Here is a 19323-nt window from a genome sequence, read left to right on the forward strand (position 1 = left end):
TACAATGTAATGAGTGAGACTTTACCTTTGTGTTTAATGCTGTTGCAGGGTTTAAATGAATTAGTGCATGTAATGTTTGCAATAGACTGTGTCTTTAATGATTGATGGAAATTAAAGGGACATAAAACCCCATTTTTTTATTTTAATGATTTAGATAGAACATACAATCTTAAACAACATTTCAATGGGTTTATTACATTTGCTTCATTCTCTTGGTATCCTTTGGATGAGCAGTGCACTACTTGGTGCTAGCTGAACACAAGTGAGAAACTGACAAATATATGTAGCTACCAATCAGCTTCCAGTACTGCATTGCTGCTGCTGAGCCTACCTATGTATGGTTTTGAGCTAAAGATTTCAAGAGAACAAAGCAAATTTTATAACATAAGTAAACTAGAAAATTGTTTAAAATTCCATGCTCACTCTGAATCATGAAAATGTTTTGCCTTATGTGGTTTTTAGAGAAATATTTAGCTTTATAAAATAACAAAAACAGAGAACACACATTGCTTATATTTCTAATAAACAGCTCCTTAAACCATTAAAGTGACATCAGCCACCTTTATCTTTTGTGTAAAGATTGTCCTTGTCACAGGCTCTCTGGACAGAACAAAAGCAAAATCTATAATCTAGGTTTTCAAAATGCTGAAATCTGCCTAAAGCAGCAATTTGATTTGTGAGGTGTTTAAAGTCCTTTTGATAAGATGTGAAGCCACCAAGCCTGCCAACACCATTAGCCATAGGAATATGACAGTGAGCTTAACCCCTCTGGCAAACAAGGGGTTATTCTGCTCAGAGAGCCCCTGTTACACGGTGGTGATCTTTTTGTCCTTTGTGGCTTGCTTGATGGCAGCTTGTTCGCAGATAATCTCCTTTAGTCGCTGCAGCCTCATGTTCTGTGTGGTCTGGTCACCCACTCCGGTCTGGCTGCGGTGTAGAAGGCTCAGGGCATTAATATACTCCAGCTCTGTATACTTCACACCCTGATCCACCACCAGGTTTAGCAGCTCATCTGCTGAGTTGTACATCATCTCGTAGTATTGCCTGTAAAGAGAGAAGACACAGTGAGTATTGGCTGTAAAGAGAGAAGAGACTGTGTATTGCCTGTAAAGAGAGAAGAGGGGCAGTGAGTATTGTCTGTAAAGAGAGAAGATACAGTGAGCATTGCCTGTAAAGAGAGAAGATGGACCGTGAGTATTGTCTGTAAAGAGAGAAGACAGTGTGTGTATTGCCTGTAAAGAGAGAAGAGAGACAGTGAGTATTGGCTGTAAAGAGAGAAGAGGGGCAGTGAGTATTGCCTGTATAGAGAGAAGAGAGACAGTGAGTATTGCCTGTAAATAGAGAAGAGAGACAGTGAGTATTGTCTGTAAAGAGAGAAGAGACAGTGTGTATTGCCTGTAGAGAGAAGAGAGACAGTGAGTATTGTCTGTAAAGAGAGAAGAGGGGCAGTGAGTATTGCCTGTAGAGAGAGAAGAGAGACAGTGAGTATTGCCTGTAGAGAGAGAAGAGAGACAGTGAGTATTGCCTGTAAAGAGAGAAGAGAGACAGTGAGTATTGTCTGTAAATAGAGAAGAGACAGTGTGTATTGCCTGTAAAGAGAGAAGAGAGACAGTGAATATTGGCTGTAAAGAGAGAAGAGGGGCAGTGAGCATTGCCTGTAGAGAGAGAAGAGGGACAGTGAGTATTGCCTGTAAAGAGAAAAGAGGGCAGTGAGTATTGCCTGTAAAGAGAGAAGAGGGCAGTGAGTATTGTGGTAATGTGAGAAGAGAGGCAGTGAGTATTGTCAATAAAATGATAATAGGGATGGACTGTAAGTATTGCCAGTAAAGTGAGAAGAGGGATAGTGAGTGTTGACAGTAAAGTGAGAAGAGGGAGTATTGCCTGTAAAATGAGAAGAGGGGCAGTGAGTATTGCCTGTAAAGTGAGAAGAGGGTCAGTCAGTATTGCCTGTAAAGTGAGAAGAAGGGCATTGAGTATTGCCTGTAAAGTGAGAAGAGGGGCAGTGAGTATTGCCTGTAAAGTGAGAAGAGGGGCAGTGAGTATTGCCTGTAAAGTGAGAAGAGGGACAGTGACTATTGCCTGTAAAGTGAGAAGAGGGAGTATTGCCTGTAGATATTGCCTGTAAAGTGAGAAGAGGGAGTATTGCCTGTAAAGTGAGAAGAGGGAGTATTGCCTGTAGAGTATTGCCTGTAAAGTGAGAGGAGGGAGTATTGCCTGTAAAGTGAGAAGAGGGAGTATTGCCTGTAGAGTATAGCCAGTAAAGTGAGAAGAGGGAGTATTGCCAGTAAAGTGAGAAGAGGGAGTATTGCCTGTAAAGTGAGAAGAGGGGGCAGTGAGTATTGCCTATAAAATGAGAAGGGGGGCAGTGAGTATTGCCTGTAAAGTGAGAAGAGGGAGTATTGCCTGTAAAGTGAGAAGAGGGACTGTGAGTATTGCCTATAAAATGAGAAGGGGGGCAGTGAGAAGTGCCAGTAAAGTGAGAAGAGGGACTGTGAGTATGGCCTATAAAATGAGAAGGGGGCAGTGAGAAGAGGGAGTATTGCCAGTAAAGTGAGAAGAGGGAGTATTGCCTTTAAAGTGAGAATATGGATCATGTATATTGCCTGTAAAGTGAAAAGAGGGACAGAGTATTGCCTGTAAAGTGAGAATATGGATCATGTATATTGCCTGTAAAGTGAAAAGAGGGACAGAGTATTGCCTGTAAGTGAGGATGGTGAAAGTTTGGTAAGGGGATGTATGTGTTTGGAATTAATTGAATGTAAATCATACAGTTCTGTACACAGGATATTCTGCTTTACAATAATATATAATAATAATAATAATAATAATGGGTACATTTCAATGTCAAATAGAAGCATTTTTGCAATATACTTCCATTAACCAAAACACTTCTAGTAAAAGTTATCTGTTTTTAACCAGCATATGCACATATGCTGTGAGCTGCCTATGCACCAGTATGGTGTGTGTAATACCTGTGCACCAGTATGGTGTGTGTAATGCCTGTGCACCAGTATGGTGTGTGTAACGCCTGTGCACCAGTATGGTGTGTGTAAAGCCTGTGCACCAGTATGGTGTGTGTAATGCCTGTGCACCAGTATGGTGTGTGTAATGCCTGTGCACCAGTATGGTGTGTGTAATGCCTGTGCACCAGTATGGTGTGTGTAATGGCTGTGCACCAGTATGGTGTGTGTAATGCCTGTGCACCAGTATGGTGTGTGTAACGCCTGTGCACCAGTATGGTATGTGTAACGCCTGTGCACCAGTATGGTGAGTGTAATGCCTGTGCACCAGTATGGTGTGTGTAATGGCTGTGCACCAGTATGGTGTGTGTAATGGCTGTGCACCAGTATGGTGTGTGTAACGCATGTGCACCAGTATGGTGAGTGTAACGGCTGTGCACCAGTATGGTGTGTGTAATGGCTGTGCACCAGTATGGTGACTGTAATGCCTGTGCACCAGTATGGTGAGTGTAATGCCTGTGCACCAGTATGGTGAGTGTAATGCCTGTGCACCAGTATGGTGTGTGTAATGCCTGTGCACCAGTATGGTGTGTGTAATGCCTGTGCACCAGTATGGTGTGTGTAACGCCTGTGCACCAGTATGGTGTGTGTAACGCCTGTGCACCAGTATGGTGTGTGCAATGCCTGTGCACCAGTATTGTGAGTGTAATGCCTGTGCACCAGTATGGTGAGTGTAATGCCTGTGCACCAGTATGGTGAGTGTAATGCCTGTGCACCAGTATGGAGTGTGTAATGCCTGTGCACCAGTATGGTGTCTGTAACGCATGTGCACCAGTATGGTGTGTGTAACACCTGTGCACCAGTATGGTGTGTGTAATGCCTGTGCACCAGTATGGTGAGTGTAATGCCTGTGCACCAGTATGGTGAGTGTAATGCCTGTGCACCAGTATGGAGTGTGTAATGCCTGTGCACCAGTATGGAGTGTGTAATGCCTGTGCACCAGTATGGTGTGTGTAACGCCTGTGCACCAGTATGGTATGTGTAATGCCTGTGCAGCAGTATGGTGTGTGTAATGCATGTGCACCAGTATGGTGTGTGTAATGCCTGTGCACCAGTATGGTGAGTGTAATGCCTGTGCACCAGTATGGTGTGTGTAATGCCTGTGCACCAGTATGGTGTGTGTAACGCCTGTGCACCAGTATGGTGTGTGTAATGCCTGTGCACCAGTATGGTGTGTGTAATGCCTGTGCACCAGTATGGTGTGTGTAATGCCTGTGCACCAGTGTGGTGTGTGTAATGCCTGTGCACCAGTATGGTGTGTGTAATGCCTGTGCACCAGTGTGGTGTGTGTAATGCCTGTGCACCAGTATGGTGTGTGTAATGCCTGTGCACCAGTATGGTGTGTGTAATGCCTGTGCACCAGTATGGTGTGTGTAATGCCTGTGCACCAGTGTGGTGTGTGTAATGCCTGTGCACCAATATGGTGTGTGTAATGCCTGTGCACCAGTGTGGTGTGTGTAATGCCTGTGCACCAGTGTGGTGTGTGTAATGCATGTGCACCAGTATAGTGTGTGTTATGCTTGTGCACCAGTGTGGTGTGTGTAATGCCTGTGCACCAGTATGGTGTGTGTAATGTCTGTGCACCAGTATGGTGAGTGTAATGCCTGTGCACCAGTATGGTATGTGTAATGCATGTGCACCAGTATGGTATGTGTAATGCATGTGCACCAGTGTGGTGTGTGTAATGCATGTGCACCAGGATAGTGTGTGTTATGCTTGTGCACCAGTATGGTGTGTGTTATGCTTGTGCACCAGTATGGTGTGTATAATGCCCGTACAAACCACTGCTGACTGAGCATGCACGGTGTTTGAATACTGGTGCACAGTTTTTCTTCTAATAGAAGTATATTGCAAAAATTATTTTTAAAAACTAAAATGCACCGATGTACATTTAAATTGTGACCTTTTTATACCTTTAATTTGGACTTTATTGTCTCTTAAGGAGCAGCCATACTTTGTGCATGCACTGATATAGGGCTAGATTACAAGTGGAGTGCTAATTTATTGCATGCCCGCAAACGGGCAAATTTGACCGTTTGCGGGCGGGCGCGATAAATAACCAGCCATTACAAAATCAGATCTCTGGTTAATTTTATAAATGTGCCCCACATGCCCCCCACAATACAGTATTATGTATTTTATTAAAAAATAAAAACTCTAGCTTTTTTATATTTTAATAAAATAACTGCACCAGGCCGTTTTTGGGCGCTAAAGTTGGCCGGTGTGTGGGATGAAAAAAAATGGCACTGAAAAGAGCCTTTACACTGTGTTCTCAGTAACATATATGTATATGCTTATATACTGTACATATATATTTACAATTTGCTGCCATCTCTATTGAGCGCATAGCTTCCTAGTATTTGCATTTCGGGCCATTTCAAATACCAGCGCACAATTGCGTGCGCTGGTATTAGGAGTGGAGTGCAAATATTGTGATTGCGAAAGCACAATTTTGCGCTCCACTCATAATCTGGCCCATATTGTGTAATGACTTCTTATTTGCTTTGCCATAATAATGGTCATTTGGTAACACAACAAAATTAGAATAAAACCTTCCTTGCAAAAGACTGCAAAGTAATACTGATAAAGTGCTAAATAACAGTATTTACTATATATAATCAGCAGACACAAACATTCTCTTTTTATTAACTCCCTGTATAAATATTAGAATAGATTAGCTTTAAGCAGTGGCTGCGTCTGTAACAATCAGTGACGATGATTAAGGAACGCGTCGGGTTTTCTAGATGAACGACTCTGCTGACGCATCCTGTGCTCTAGATATACTGAGCATACACTGGGAAGTCCGTGGGACAGAAGGCAACACATTTATTGAGACACTGTTATCTCTTATCAAATAATGAGAATGAGCCGGGGAACTGAACGCACACAATGGTCACAGCCTTTTGTTTAATTGTGTGTGTTCCTATGTTGTCTCTCACAGAGAGAAAGGAGCAGATTAACAGGGTTTGCAGGGAAACACTCACAGTCAGAATGAAATGTTTATTTAGACACGGTGTACATGCCTTAAAGGGACAGTATACAAGAAAATAGTTTTTCCCTTAATGAGTTTCCAATGACTTTTTTTTACCAGCTGTAGAGTATAAAATGTATGAGATTTGCTTTTTTAAGGTTTATTTCTGCATATGAATTAGCTGGTTTTGTGTTTTGAAGCCACAACCTAATAAAATGGGTTAAGCTTGTAGGTATAATCAGATCTCATTACTTTATCACATTGTGTACATATAAATGCTTCTTTATCTTATAAATGTCCATAAACCAATCACCAACACTTGGAGAGAACAATGGATAATTAACATTTTATTACTTTATCTCTTCTATACCCCACTGGGAGTGTAATTTCTATTACTGGCTGTGTTAACAGAGCTTGGCCTTGAGGCCAAAAACTTTAAGGATAGGTGGGGATACCACAGGGTAAATAAACTATTTAAAATGCCAATATAAAGGTAATAGAAATACTTGTAAACAATTTAATACACTCCAGCAAGTAAAGTGGATCACTGGGAACAAATTAACGGGGAGACATTTTTTGAGTAAACTGTCCCTTTAAGTATAAAATTATTACATACAATAAAGGGACATTGTATTATAAAACTCCCCTTTAATGTTTTCCGAATGATCCATTTTATCTGCTGGAGTGTATTACATTGTTTAAAAACACATCTTTGACCTTTATTTGTTATTTGAAATAGCAATTGTTGCCTGCTGTATTTCCATCTATGCTGAGTAACATTTTCTCTGTAGATAAGCTATGTAAATAGCACTGATTAATCTCACAGTGGAGAGTATGAGGGATAGAGAGATTTTGTATGTGAAATAGTTGCTTGTATTTATTCAGCCCCTGCCCCCCAGCTATAATCACCATGTCATTACCTAACATAAATAACATTAGCAGGTCTGCTTTACTTGCAGGCACAGCCCATTGTTACGGACATGTCCTGTAGAACAACAGATTTTCACAGAACTTCAATGTCACAAGAAGATATCCCGCTCCAAATAGAGCCGAATGCCGCTGGCATATTTAGCTTTCTTTGCTACCCAAAAGCAATAAATGCACACGTCTAGTAGGTATAACAAGTCATTAGCAACAGAGTACAGTGTCCCTGTAAGTCTATAAGAAAAAAGTCAGAGAGGAAGTTTATATACAACTACGGAATGTCAATACTAAGCACAGTGCGTTTTGCCTGCTATCATTCACTAAGGGAACTTGATAGATATATTTCTTGCTGCTACTACACAAACACTGTCTCTGTGTATATTAAATTGCGTAACTTTATTTGAAAGTATTGTCCTTATTTAGGAAAGGATATTAAACGTTCCTTTTGGAGTCTGTTTTCTCATTGGCAGATAGTTCCTTTAGTTTGCTTTTGGATATTTTCTGCTACATCTATTGTTAACACTGAGCGTGCTGTTGCTTTTCTTTGATGTAATTGTATAAAAACTGCCTCTCTGACTTTTGTCTTTTACAATTATAGTTTTATTTCAGCGCCTAAGGTGTGTCATTGCTATTATTTTTTGTACTTGGTACCTTTTTATTACAAACATTGTTGCACACACAGTGGGCAAGGCATGTGCGCGCTCCTTAGCCTACATCAGTATGTTCTTATGAAAAGTGGCTATATTTCCACAAAGGATACGACGAGAAAAAAAGGTGCGTTTCATAACTGAAGACATCTGGAAAGCTTTTATCTGAAATGATATGCTCTGTTTGTATAATAAAAGTTTGACTTCTATGTCCTTTTAATTGTTATTCTATATGTTGAAGAGCAATAGTAAACATGTTAAAATATTTCTGCATAAAAAAACAAAACAATAAAGCGGACTATTTTGAATCTAACAGGAAGTGCATGTGGGACAGGACAGGGACTCCTATAGCTGACGGAGCGGGTAGTATTACTGAGGGAAATGTAAAAGAGTGAAGAGGGGTAACACAGCTACAGGTTCAAGCAACAATATCAGCAATTCCTTCCAGGTTACGGTAACACCAATGCAAGGCAGCGTCCGACAAGACTCTGGTCGTCATACAAAGTAGCGAGGTGCAAGCCAAAAGGTAAGGGCTGAGCAAGCCAACAGCATTGAAGAAGAAAAAGGATTGGCAGCACACCGGGAATTCCAAAGATAAAAATGCAAACTTTATTTCGGCTAATATTAGTGGAACAGAACCATAAGCAAACCGACAGACTGGAGACTCTCCGCATTCCAGCGAGCTGAACCTAAATCTACAGCACCAGTATTGTTTGTTCTTTACCCAGAATGGAAACCAGAAATCCAAGCTCAGCTGCAGGTACAGCCATTACAATCATGAGCTCATAAAATGGGCCATTTCATCATCACTGTCCTTCTGATTAATCAAAGAAGAGGTCTACAAGGGACTTGTGGTGGTGGCGGCAGGAAAGTATTGGGGTTTACAAATTATGGGATCACATAGGGCGTTCTTAAACTTTAGAGAGTTCTGCAATGGAGAGATCATGAAAGAGGAGTTTAGCAATATATTGTAGTTGGCATTTGAGGTAACAGGGAAGTATTGTTGTGGAAGGAGGTCTTCAAAAGTGGGTGAGATGAGGTTCAGGTTAATATTAATGGGGCTGGTTCATGGTTAGACATAACTGGGGTTTGGGGATCCTGGTTCTATTGTGGTGTTGGGGGGGGTGTCATTAATAGAGATACACGCTACCCTAATATACAACTTAAGTATAGGTATTGCAGTGTCTAGAGTCAGAAGCTCTTTACCTGGCTGGTTATAGTGACCATCTATATGTAGCCTCTAATGTTCAATTACAAAAACAGTGAGCTGTCACTAAATAGTAGCAATCAGATTGTGACACAGCCGCTACCTTATGTTTGTCATCAGATGTTCTATGACATGATTTTAGTGAAGCATTTGAACCCTGCCCCAGAAAACACATTAATACAAGGGGGTATTAAGAGGGCGCTAACTTAAGCTTAAGATTCCCATATATAAACACCATCAAAATCAATTAATACATTTACAACAAGTAAATTTAAAATTTTTTTATTATATTATTTCATAAAAAATTATTATACTCCCTTAAATTAATTACATGCACAAATATTGCTCACTAAATATATGTTCACTAAATATATGTCTAATTATATAAAATCAATTAATACTTCCTAAAATTCCAAGATATGCTCCAATAAAAATCACTGCACAAATATCCAAAAAGGTTTAAAAGTGACACACAAAGGTATTTAACAGCAACAATGTGACTCTGAGATTATAACTACCTCAAACCAAGTTATTCCCAAGATAATATCGTAACATAAGTCTTGTGAGTATCTCACTCTTATACCTTCGGTTGTCCTGAAGTTGTATGCAGTCCGTCTTTCTCCTTTGCGCATGTGCTGTGCATACGTATCCCTCTTGTACTGTTTACACTTACGATTGGCCGCTCACCATTACGTGACTCGTTTCTTTTCCGTTACTCCTTGTAATTTAAATTGACAGATTAATAGATACAATGTTATTGCCACAAGTTACTTATCTTAAGTGCCTGCTCTTAGTGTATCGAACACGCAAGCTTTCTCAGCAATATCGTGAAGAACTGGGTGAAACACGTTGATGTTTTAAGGCAGTAACCAACATAACATAGTAACATAGTAACATAGTAGATAAGGTTGAAAAAAGACTGAAGTCCATCGAGTTCAACCTATACAAATCTAAAATACTTACAAAAAGCTCCAGTTAAGCTTAAATAACCCCATTAAAATGTGACCCATTTAATACTAGCAATCATATCCATGAATTTTGTTTATATACAGAAATTTATCCAGACTATTTTTAAATGTATCTATGGTATTGGCATTCACTACCTCCTTTGGTAATGAGTTCCACAATTTTATTGCTCTTACAGTGAAAAAACGTTTCCGTTGCAGGAGATTAAATCTCCTTTCCTCCAACCTTAAATTATGACCTCTTGTCAGAACCAATTTTCTTGGAATAAAAAGAGCTTCTGCCATCTCTGTATATGGGCCTTGAATATATTTATATAAAGTAATCATGTCACCTCTCAAGCGCCTTTTTTCTAAAGAGAACAGACCCAGTTTGGCTAGCCTCTCCTCATAGGTTAATTTCTCCAATCCCCTTATTAGCTTTGTGGCCCTTCTCTGAACTTTTTCTAGTTCTGCAATATCTTTTTTAGCAATCGGTCCCCAGAACTGCACTCCAAACTCAAGGTGAGGTCTTACCAGGGCTTTATATAATGACAGAATTATGCTTTCCTCCCTTGAATCAATGCCTCTTTTAATACATGCTAGTATCTTATTAGCCTTTGAAGCCGCTGCTCTGCATTGTGCACTCATCTTTAGCTTGTTATCTATTACTACTCCCAAATCCCTTTCCTCCTGTGTTTGGCTAAGTCTTGTCCCATTTAAAAAATACATAGCCTGCTTATTTTTACTTCCAAAATGTAGAACCTTACATTTTTCCGTATTAAATCTCATTTTCCATTCACTTGCCCATAGTTCTAATTTTAGCAAATCCCTTTGCAAAGAGAGCTCATCCTGCTCTGACCTAATGACCTTACTTAACTTAGTATCATCTGCAAAAATAGAGATGTCGCTATTTAATCCTTGCTCCAAGTCATTTATAAAAATATTAAAAAGAACAGGGCCCAGTACTGATCCCTGGGGGACGCCACTGATTACCTTTGTCCAATCTGAGTATGATCCATTTACTGCTACTCGTTGCTCCCTATCTTTTATCCAGTTATTTATCCATGAGCTAACATTTTCAGCTATTCCCAGTCCCTTAATTTTGTGCATTAATCTCTCATGTGGCACTGTTTTAAAAGGCAGTAACCAACATATACAGTGGTAAGTTACGGACGTAACTCTTATGGGAAAGAGTCAACGGATGCAATTCTACATAACCCGGGTTATACTGTGATCCACATTGTATTCTGACTGACACGAATTGGCATACCACGATACTGCTGAGAAAGCTTGCATGTTCGATACACTAAGAGCAGGCACTTAAGATAAGTAACTTGTGGCAATAACATTGTATCTCTTAATCTGTCAATTTCAATTACAAGGAGTAACGGAAAAGAAACGAGTCACGTGATGGTGAGCGGCCAATCGTAAGTGTAAACAGTACAAGAGGGATACGTATGCACAGCGCATGCGCAAAGGAGGAAGACGGACCATATACAACTTCAGGACAACCGAAGGTATATGAGTGAGATACTCACAAGACTGTATACAAGACTTCATTGTGTTATCATTTACATTGAGAACCGCCAGGTGATCTCCCTCTAGTCTAAAGACCTATGTTGCGATATTATCTTGGGAATAACTTGGTTATAATCTCAGAGTCACATTGTTTAATTGTTGCTGTTGAATACCTTTGTGTGTCACTTTTAAACTTTTTTGGATATTTGTGCAGTGATTTTTATTGGAGCATATCTTGGAATTTTAGGAAGTATTAATTGATTTTATATAGTTAGACATATATTTAGTGAGCAATATTTGTGCATGCAATTAATGTAAGGGAGACGTCACAAATTTTAACAATTTTTTATGAAATAATATAATAAAAAGTTTTTTTAATTTACTTGTTGTAAATGTATTAATTGATTTTGATGGTGTTTATATATGGGAATCTTAAGCTTAAGTTAGCGCCCTCTTAATACCCCCTTGTATTTTTGTATTATTATTAACGCAACTTAGAGGAAGCTGCGTTTTTATGAGTGGTTTAATCCTTTTCAGTTCAGCGCAATAATATTCTCTATAACTTAATATTTGTTCTATTCCCAGAAAACACATTGCCTTGGACATAAGACAAGAATACTTAAAAGGACATAAAACTGCAAAAAGAAAATGCTCTGTTATAATTTTTTTTAATTGTGCTATTACTTTGCGCAAAGGGATTATTAAACACATAGTAAAAGTCAGACCCAGAACAGCATAGTACTACTAGGAGCTTGCTAGTTATGCCTTTAAAAGAGGATACCAAGAGAAAAAGTAAAATTGGTAAAGAAAGTACATTGAAAAGTCTCCAGAAACCATATGCTCATGCATCATAAATTTCATTTTAATCCCCTTTAAATAAGTAAAATGCTGGCTTATAGATAAAAGCAGAGTGTTTTAACTAATGCTTTAAACAATAGGAACACTGGCGGTATGCTTCAGAGATCAGTTATTGGGCCTGTTTTGTTTAATTTATTCATTAATGATATAGGTGTTCGGCTTCAAGAGAAAGTGTAGCTTTTTCAGATGATACAAAGATTTGTAACCAAAACGGGGGAAATCACTGGAATCTAAAATAGAACCACAAGGTGCAAAATTAAGAATTTAAGATGCAAAACCCCAAAAAGCTAATTATAGACTCTGTGAAACTTTACTGCTAGTAACAAAAGAGGAGTAAACGTTCAAAGTAGGGCTACTAATATGTTACATGGACTTAAAAATTACATTTTATTAAAGGAAAAGGTTATTACCTTAATATATGTAGATTGGGGGAGAGAAAAGTGCTTAACAGAGAGAGAGAGATGATGGGATAGAAACCTTCCAGTAAGAGATTTAATAAAAATAGGGATAGAAAAGAGCAATACCACTATTGGGGTCATAATCTGAAGTTAGAACACTGGATAAGAAAGCTCTTTATAGAAAGGGTGGATTATTCATGGAATCAATTTCTAATGGAGGTGGCAGAGACAAAGCCTGTAAGAAAACGTATTATCTGGGATATGCATAAGGCTATTATACGGGAACCTGTTTGCTCGTCATCACAAGTTAATGCATTTACAATTGCACAAGATCCCAGTCAGACCTGTACAGGATGATTTATCTCCACCAACCTTGATGTGGCAGAGACATCTTAAAACCGCTACTACTTAATTAGATTTTGCATCCACAGCTTCATAAATGAAGCCCAATGGGTCTTCTGGTATTTTTTGCTATATAAATATACAACCGGTCAAAAATTTTAGAACACCTCCATTTTCCAGTTTTTATTTACCTTTTTGCAGTTTAAAGGAACATGAAAAGCATACCTAGGTATGCTCAGGAGCTGGGAGCTAGCTGCTGATTGGTTACTGCACATATATGCCTCGTCATTGGCTTACTGATATGTTTAGATACCTCCCAGTAGTTCATTGTTGCTCATTCAACAAAGGATCCCAAGAGAATGAAGTAAAATAGCTAATATAAGTAAATTGGAAGAAATAACAGAATCATTTTGTAACCAAACTTTAGGACTCATTAAAGTGGCCACCTTTTGAAAATATAACGGCAACGTGTAGCATTCTTTCTATAATGGAAATAACACATTGTTTGGAAAGTTCTTCCCAACCCTGTTGCAGAAGTTACAACACATCTGTTGCTTTCACCCTTCTGTACATTTCATCCCAATTCAGCTCAAAGAGGTTTAAAAGTCTGAACACTGAGCAGGCGCTGCTATAAACTGGGGCAGTGTTTTTGTTCCAGGTTGCCACTCACTCTGTTCATGCTGACTATGGATCTAGCCAGAACATCACACATCCTCCTCCATGTTTGAGACTTTGTGTGACACAATGAGGAACCTTCCTTTTACCTACTCAGTACCACACAAAAACCCTGTGTGATTAAATAAAGATTTAAAATGTTGATTCATCTGTCCATTAGACCTTCTTCCAGTCTTCAGTATCTGCTGGAGGTGCTTCATGACCCAGGGAAGCCTTTTTGCTTATTTTCCATCTTGTTAATGGGGTTTTTTCTGCCACTTGACTTGTCAAACCTGCAGCACAAGGTCTTCTCTTCAAGTTGAAAGTGAGACTTGCTTACTTTGGTCAGTCTTAAAATGTGCTTGAAGCTGTTGTCCTGGGTGCTGCCAATCATGTCATGTGTGGATGGCAAGCATAAACAGGGGCGCCACATGGTCTAGCACAGTTGAGTTATGTTTTGCATAGTAAAGAAAGAAAAACGCTCACATGTGGTGTTGCACCAGTAACAGAAAGGTGCAAAAAAGGCAAGCTGGAACCACTCAGTCGTCCAGCAAACAGTTCTCCTGCATGACACCAGCAGGGCAGGCAATGATCCTAGGCTGACTTGCTGAGAAACGTGTTGCATGATTTTAATGTTTTAATAAATGTAAGTGAATCATCTTACACGTACTATATCATTATTTGCATTAATCCTCTATACTACACTCTCAGTGACTTGCCTAGGTGCATTGCCTGCCCTGCTGGTGTCATGCGGGAGAACAGTCTGCTGGTGTCATGCGGGAGAACAGTCTGCTGGTGTCATGCGGGAGAACAGTCTGCTGGACGACTGAGTGGTTCCAGCTTACGTTTTTTGCACCTTTCTGTTACTGGTGCAACACCACATGTGAGCGTTTTTCTTTCTTTACTATGCAAAACATAACTCAACTGTGCTAGACCATGTGGCGCCCCTGTTTGCCATCCACACATTGTCGATTTGGGTTGTTGGACCAAACTAACCTCCACAGAGAGCTGCCTGGGCCTAGATGATTTCACCTTGATCTCCAATGGGTTCCCTCAAGGACATTTGTGTTAGAGCACATTTACTATTTCAAGACATTGCTGGACTTATTACTATTATTAGAATTGTTTGCCATTTGAACACATTTTCTATATTCCTTATTATTTTGGCTTTTGATTCTGTTTCACATTTTGTTTTTCTATTCTGCAAGAGGGCGCCCCTAGTTCTCATTGCTCTTCAATCACGTAAACTGTTCATTCTCAGATACTTGCAATTTGATTCTGTAGATGCTTTGGGACTGCCGGATTTCTTCTTATCAGTTTCCTCCATTTCAAAGATTATAATGGTCCACATACATTATTTTTCATTTCTTTGGTAACCTAAGTCTGTTACTTTTTACCTCTGGCAGTTTACATTTGCAACAACGCACGTTATTCACTGGATGAGAAAAATTATGCTAAAAATGGTTCTATTGTAAGCTTCTATGAAGAATGCACACAATGCTTAGAACAGTACACTTTTTCTCAAATCCCACATAACATTATTATATGTAGATTTAAATACACAAAATACATTTATATGTGCAAGAATATCATAAGAGCTGTATGCCAGAAAATGAAACCACAAAGTGTAAAGTAATAGAAAAAGAAGCGTGTATTGCAAAAGGTAGAGCATTCATCTCCGCAGCTGTAGGAGGCCAGACACGCTATTAATACATCTCCATTTAAATGCTAATTCTCCCCTCTGACCTAGTGCAGTAGATGGAGGGCCAAAAGGAAGGACCCGGTGAATTTACAATGAAATCCTCATTCGTTCCTGAGAGATTCAATCTTTGCTTTACAGAGTGACCCTACAGTTCATGCTGCGTCCTGAGACATCATTTTCATACAGAGCAGTAGGGCTGAATTAAATGTGGGCTACACTTTCACCAAGTAGGTCAAATACACGGCAGTAGCTGTCTAAATTCTGAAGTGTCACTTGACAATTTGTGGGCAAATCAACTGTTAGCTGTAAAATGACTTTTCCTATAATTACTGCAGGTAGGTAAGATGAAGACTTTGTGCTGAATGGCTTATGATACAATGAATTGCTTCTCCTGCAGCGTAGGGACGGAGAAACAAAAACTAAATATTCTTACATGGATTATTAAACAGGTTTGGTAATGCCAAAAATCCAAAACACAGAGTCAGGCACTAAATCAACTAGAGAAGTAAGCGCTACTCACTAATATGGGTGTGCAAATAAGCAATGCAATCTGGTGATGCTGCAAATGACATCATATACATACAGTATTATTATTATTATCGGTTATTTGTAGAGCGCCAACAGATTCCGCAGCGCTAATACAGTACGTACATATATCATAAGATATGGTTTGGCCATCTTGACAGACAGGTAGATATACCCTATTGGTCACAGCTAACCTAATGAAGCTGTCACCTGACCAGACTTTTTTGAAAAAGGTGAATTATTTTAAGAGACTCATAGTTTGAACTATTTTAATTCATCTACTTGTTAACCCCTCACATTGTATTTCACAGACTGGAGCACACTGGGTAAAGTTACCACGATACGTTCATACTACACTTCTGCAGAGTACATGGAGTATGTGTCAGGAAATTTAGCACAAAACAATTTCATATCTTCCCAATAGATTTAGCTAAGGATTGTTTTTTAATCAGATAGCTTTCTTTGTGTGTTCTTTCAAGAGGTAAGATTTGTGAGGAGGATCATTGCCTGTATGTGTGGCGCTATCAATATGTTCAAACTAGATCAAAGATAATCAATTTCTAAGAAATCCTTAAAGGGACACTGAACACAATTTTTTTCTTTCATAATTTAGCTAGAGCAGCAATTTTAAGCAACTTTCTAATTTACTCCTATTATCAATTTTTCTTTGTTCTCTTGGTATCTTTATTTGAAAAAGCAGGAATGTAAGCTTTATCTGAATCAAGAACAAAAAAAATTGGGTTCAGTGTCCCTTTAATGAGCAACCGGTCTGTACCAACATCATAAGTGTCAAATAAAACAACAACAAAACAAAGCTAACAATGAACAAATTGGTATATCTTGCACTAGCACTGCAGGAAGAACTTACCTGGTGCTCATGGGAAACAAGGTCAGACTGCTGTTCTCACACAAGTATAATATGAAAAGGCATCTCAGGCACAAATAGGTTTGTTAATTAATATAAAATAATTATTGTCATTACTAATAATAACTGTTATTGACAGTAATACTAAAAATAAAGAACGGACATGAGATAAGACACCAGCAGCCCCTCAGTCAGCTGCATGCGCACATTAGACCTGAAAGCACCTTTATTACCGCTACCAGCACCTTACCGATCATTCCCTGCAGTACCTGCCTGGCGCTTTGTTTCACCCTACATTTAGTGTGCTGTCTCTAATGCACTGCTCATACGGCCTGACCTGAGCAGCAGCAGTGAATGGAATGACAGTGCTGGGTCTGGCCGCCACCCTGCCTGACAGAAATGTGACGTCACCACACTGTTCTGCACTCAACGTGTCACACACTGTGCTAGCGCCACTGTATGGTCTTCACAGCCAACAGAGATTAGAAAAGTTCCTAAATTCAAAAAGAGGGATTTTGCCTGCTAGATAAGATAGGTGGTCATGTGTGGACATAACCTGAATGGGACATCACTGGCCCCTAAATCATCTTTCACACTTTATCCGACCAGCAGTTTAGAACTAACAAAATTGAAGGGACAGTCAAGTCCAAAATAAACGTTCATGATTAAGATAGGGCATGTAATTTTAAACAACTTTCCAATTTACTTTTATCACTAATTTTGCTTTGTTCTCTTGGTATTCTTAGTTGAAAGCTAAACCTAGGTAGGCTAATATGCTAATTTCTTAGACCTTGAAGGCCGTCTCTTATCTCAGTGCATTTGACAGTTTTTTACCACTAGAGGGCATTACTTCATGTGTATCATATAGATAACATTGTTCTCACGTACATGAAGTTACTTAGGAGTCAGCACTGATTGGCTAAAATGCAAGTCTGTCAAAAGAACTGAAATAAGGGGGCAGCTTGCTGAGGCTTAGATACAAGGTAATCACAGAGGTAAAAAGTATATTATTGTTTTCCCCAGCATTATCTATCTTTAATGATCTCTCTACTATACCATGTAGGTTAAGGAGGGCATTGGCCCAGATTATGTTTAATGCTGCTAAAAAAGTGATACCTAGATACTGGAAGTCTGCTCAGATCCCATTATTGGAAAACTGGCTGAAACAAGTGGAGAATATGGTCAAACTGGAGAGGTATTATTATTTTTCCACAGGGAAATTAAATATATATTATGATATTGTATTCCTTTGGGACCAATATAAAAATGCAGATGTAAATTGAGTTGTTGTGAACTTGCTTACCCAAAAATCGAATACTCTAGCCTAAGCCATATCCTGACCTTGTAATTCACAACTGAGAATATAGGAAATACAATATTGTGTTTTGGGTCTCTCTTTCTCCATATGTGCAACAATGATGATGGTAGAATTTAAAACAAGCTAAAGCTGATTGGTGGGCTGTGTAGTGGCAATATTATTATCACTATTTGATGTTTTTATAACTGATATAATACTGTACAGTCTCAATTATGTATTTATATGTGTGTTGTCCATGGACTTTGTTGTGAAATATGGTTCTTGCTGATTTGTGTTGATGATGCATCTTTTCAATAGATCAGCTCCCTGCTATTGACTGCTTAGCAATAACATTGAAGATGCCAAAAAAGGTATTGAACTTTCGGATAGCAGAGACTTCTTTTTTTTACAGAAGCAGATAGTTCCGGGAGACTGATTAACCTTGGTACTTATCTATAATTCAAGGACTCAAGTAAGGTCATGGTGCCTGAATGATTTGATATGAACCATTGATTGCCATTGAGTTGACTGTTGATTACCTTGTTATACTTTGAATAAAGATACAATAAATATATATATAAAAAAAAAGTATATTATTATAACTGTATTGGTTATGCAAAACTGAGGAATGGGTAATAAAGGGATTATCTCTAAAAGACATTTTACACTGTCCAGTAAAGAAACTCCCGGCAAACATTGCAGGTCTTGTGTCATTAAAGAATGTAGTATTAGGCTGGCAGAAGTTGTGTACTATATTGGAAATGGACTTTTCTTTTTCAGAGTTCTTACCAATAAGGGGTAACGTAAATTTTTCCCCTGGGATACACCAATTAGTATTTCAGATCTGGGCCGAAAAGGGCCTCATAGTCATTCAACAGCTTTTCTCAGCCGAAGGGTATATATTAACGTTTGAGAATCTTCGGCATAAGTTTGGTCTTCATAGTAATAATTTTTATGCGTATCTACAAATAAGACATTATATACAGGAATGGAATTGGGACGTTAATAGGGAGGTAGAGTGGGCCGAGGTTAAGAGTTGGATGAAAATCTTCAGAGCCGGGAATACTTCTATATCCTTAATGTATGACATAATGCTTGCCAAACAAAGTCTGTTTTTATTGAATAAGACCTGTGAGTCTTGGTTACTGTATCTGCCAGATATAAATACAGATAAAATCATAGCAAGCTGCACTATGATAAGTAAATATCAAATCCCGATGAGTTGGAGGGAATCTCATTTTAAACTCATAAATAATTTTTATTTAACCCCGGCTAGGCTCTCAAGATTTTCTTCCCAGTTATTCTTTGTGTGCCCTCGGTGTTCATCGGATGCAGCTGACTTGGTACATATGTATTGGTATTGCCCTAAGATCTTACAGCTTTGGAAGAAGGTGGTTTTCTGGTTCAATAAGCATTATCAACTAAATGTAGTCTTAGAGCCAGAGAACATA

General features: G+C 38.9%; 1 protein-coding gene across 1 annotated transcript in view; it reads right to left on the reverse strand.

Annotated features, from left to right (window-relative positions):
* Positions 1 to 533: 533 nt before the first annotated feature.
* EXOC4 (exocyst complex component 4) overlaps positions 534 to 19323 on the reverse strand; it is a 1163948-nt gene continuing 1145158 nt past the window's right edge. Inside the window, exon 18 of the mRNA XM_053716390.1 lies at positions 534 to 1044. Within this exon, the coding sequence (XP_053572365.1) occupies positions 807 to 1044 (238 nt within the window). The 3' untranslated portion in view covers positions 534 to 806. The remainder of the gene's footprint in view (positions 1045 to 19323) is intronic.

Source organism: Bombina bombina, chromosome 6 (assembly GCF_027579735.1).
Source record: "Bombina bombina isolate aBomBom1 chromosome 6, aBomBom1.pri, whole genome shotgun sequence".
NCBI classification, from domain to species: domain Eukaryota; kingdom Metazoa; phylum Chordata; class Amphibia; order Anura; family Bombinatoridae; genus Bombina; species Bombina bombina.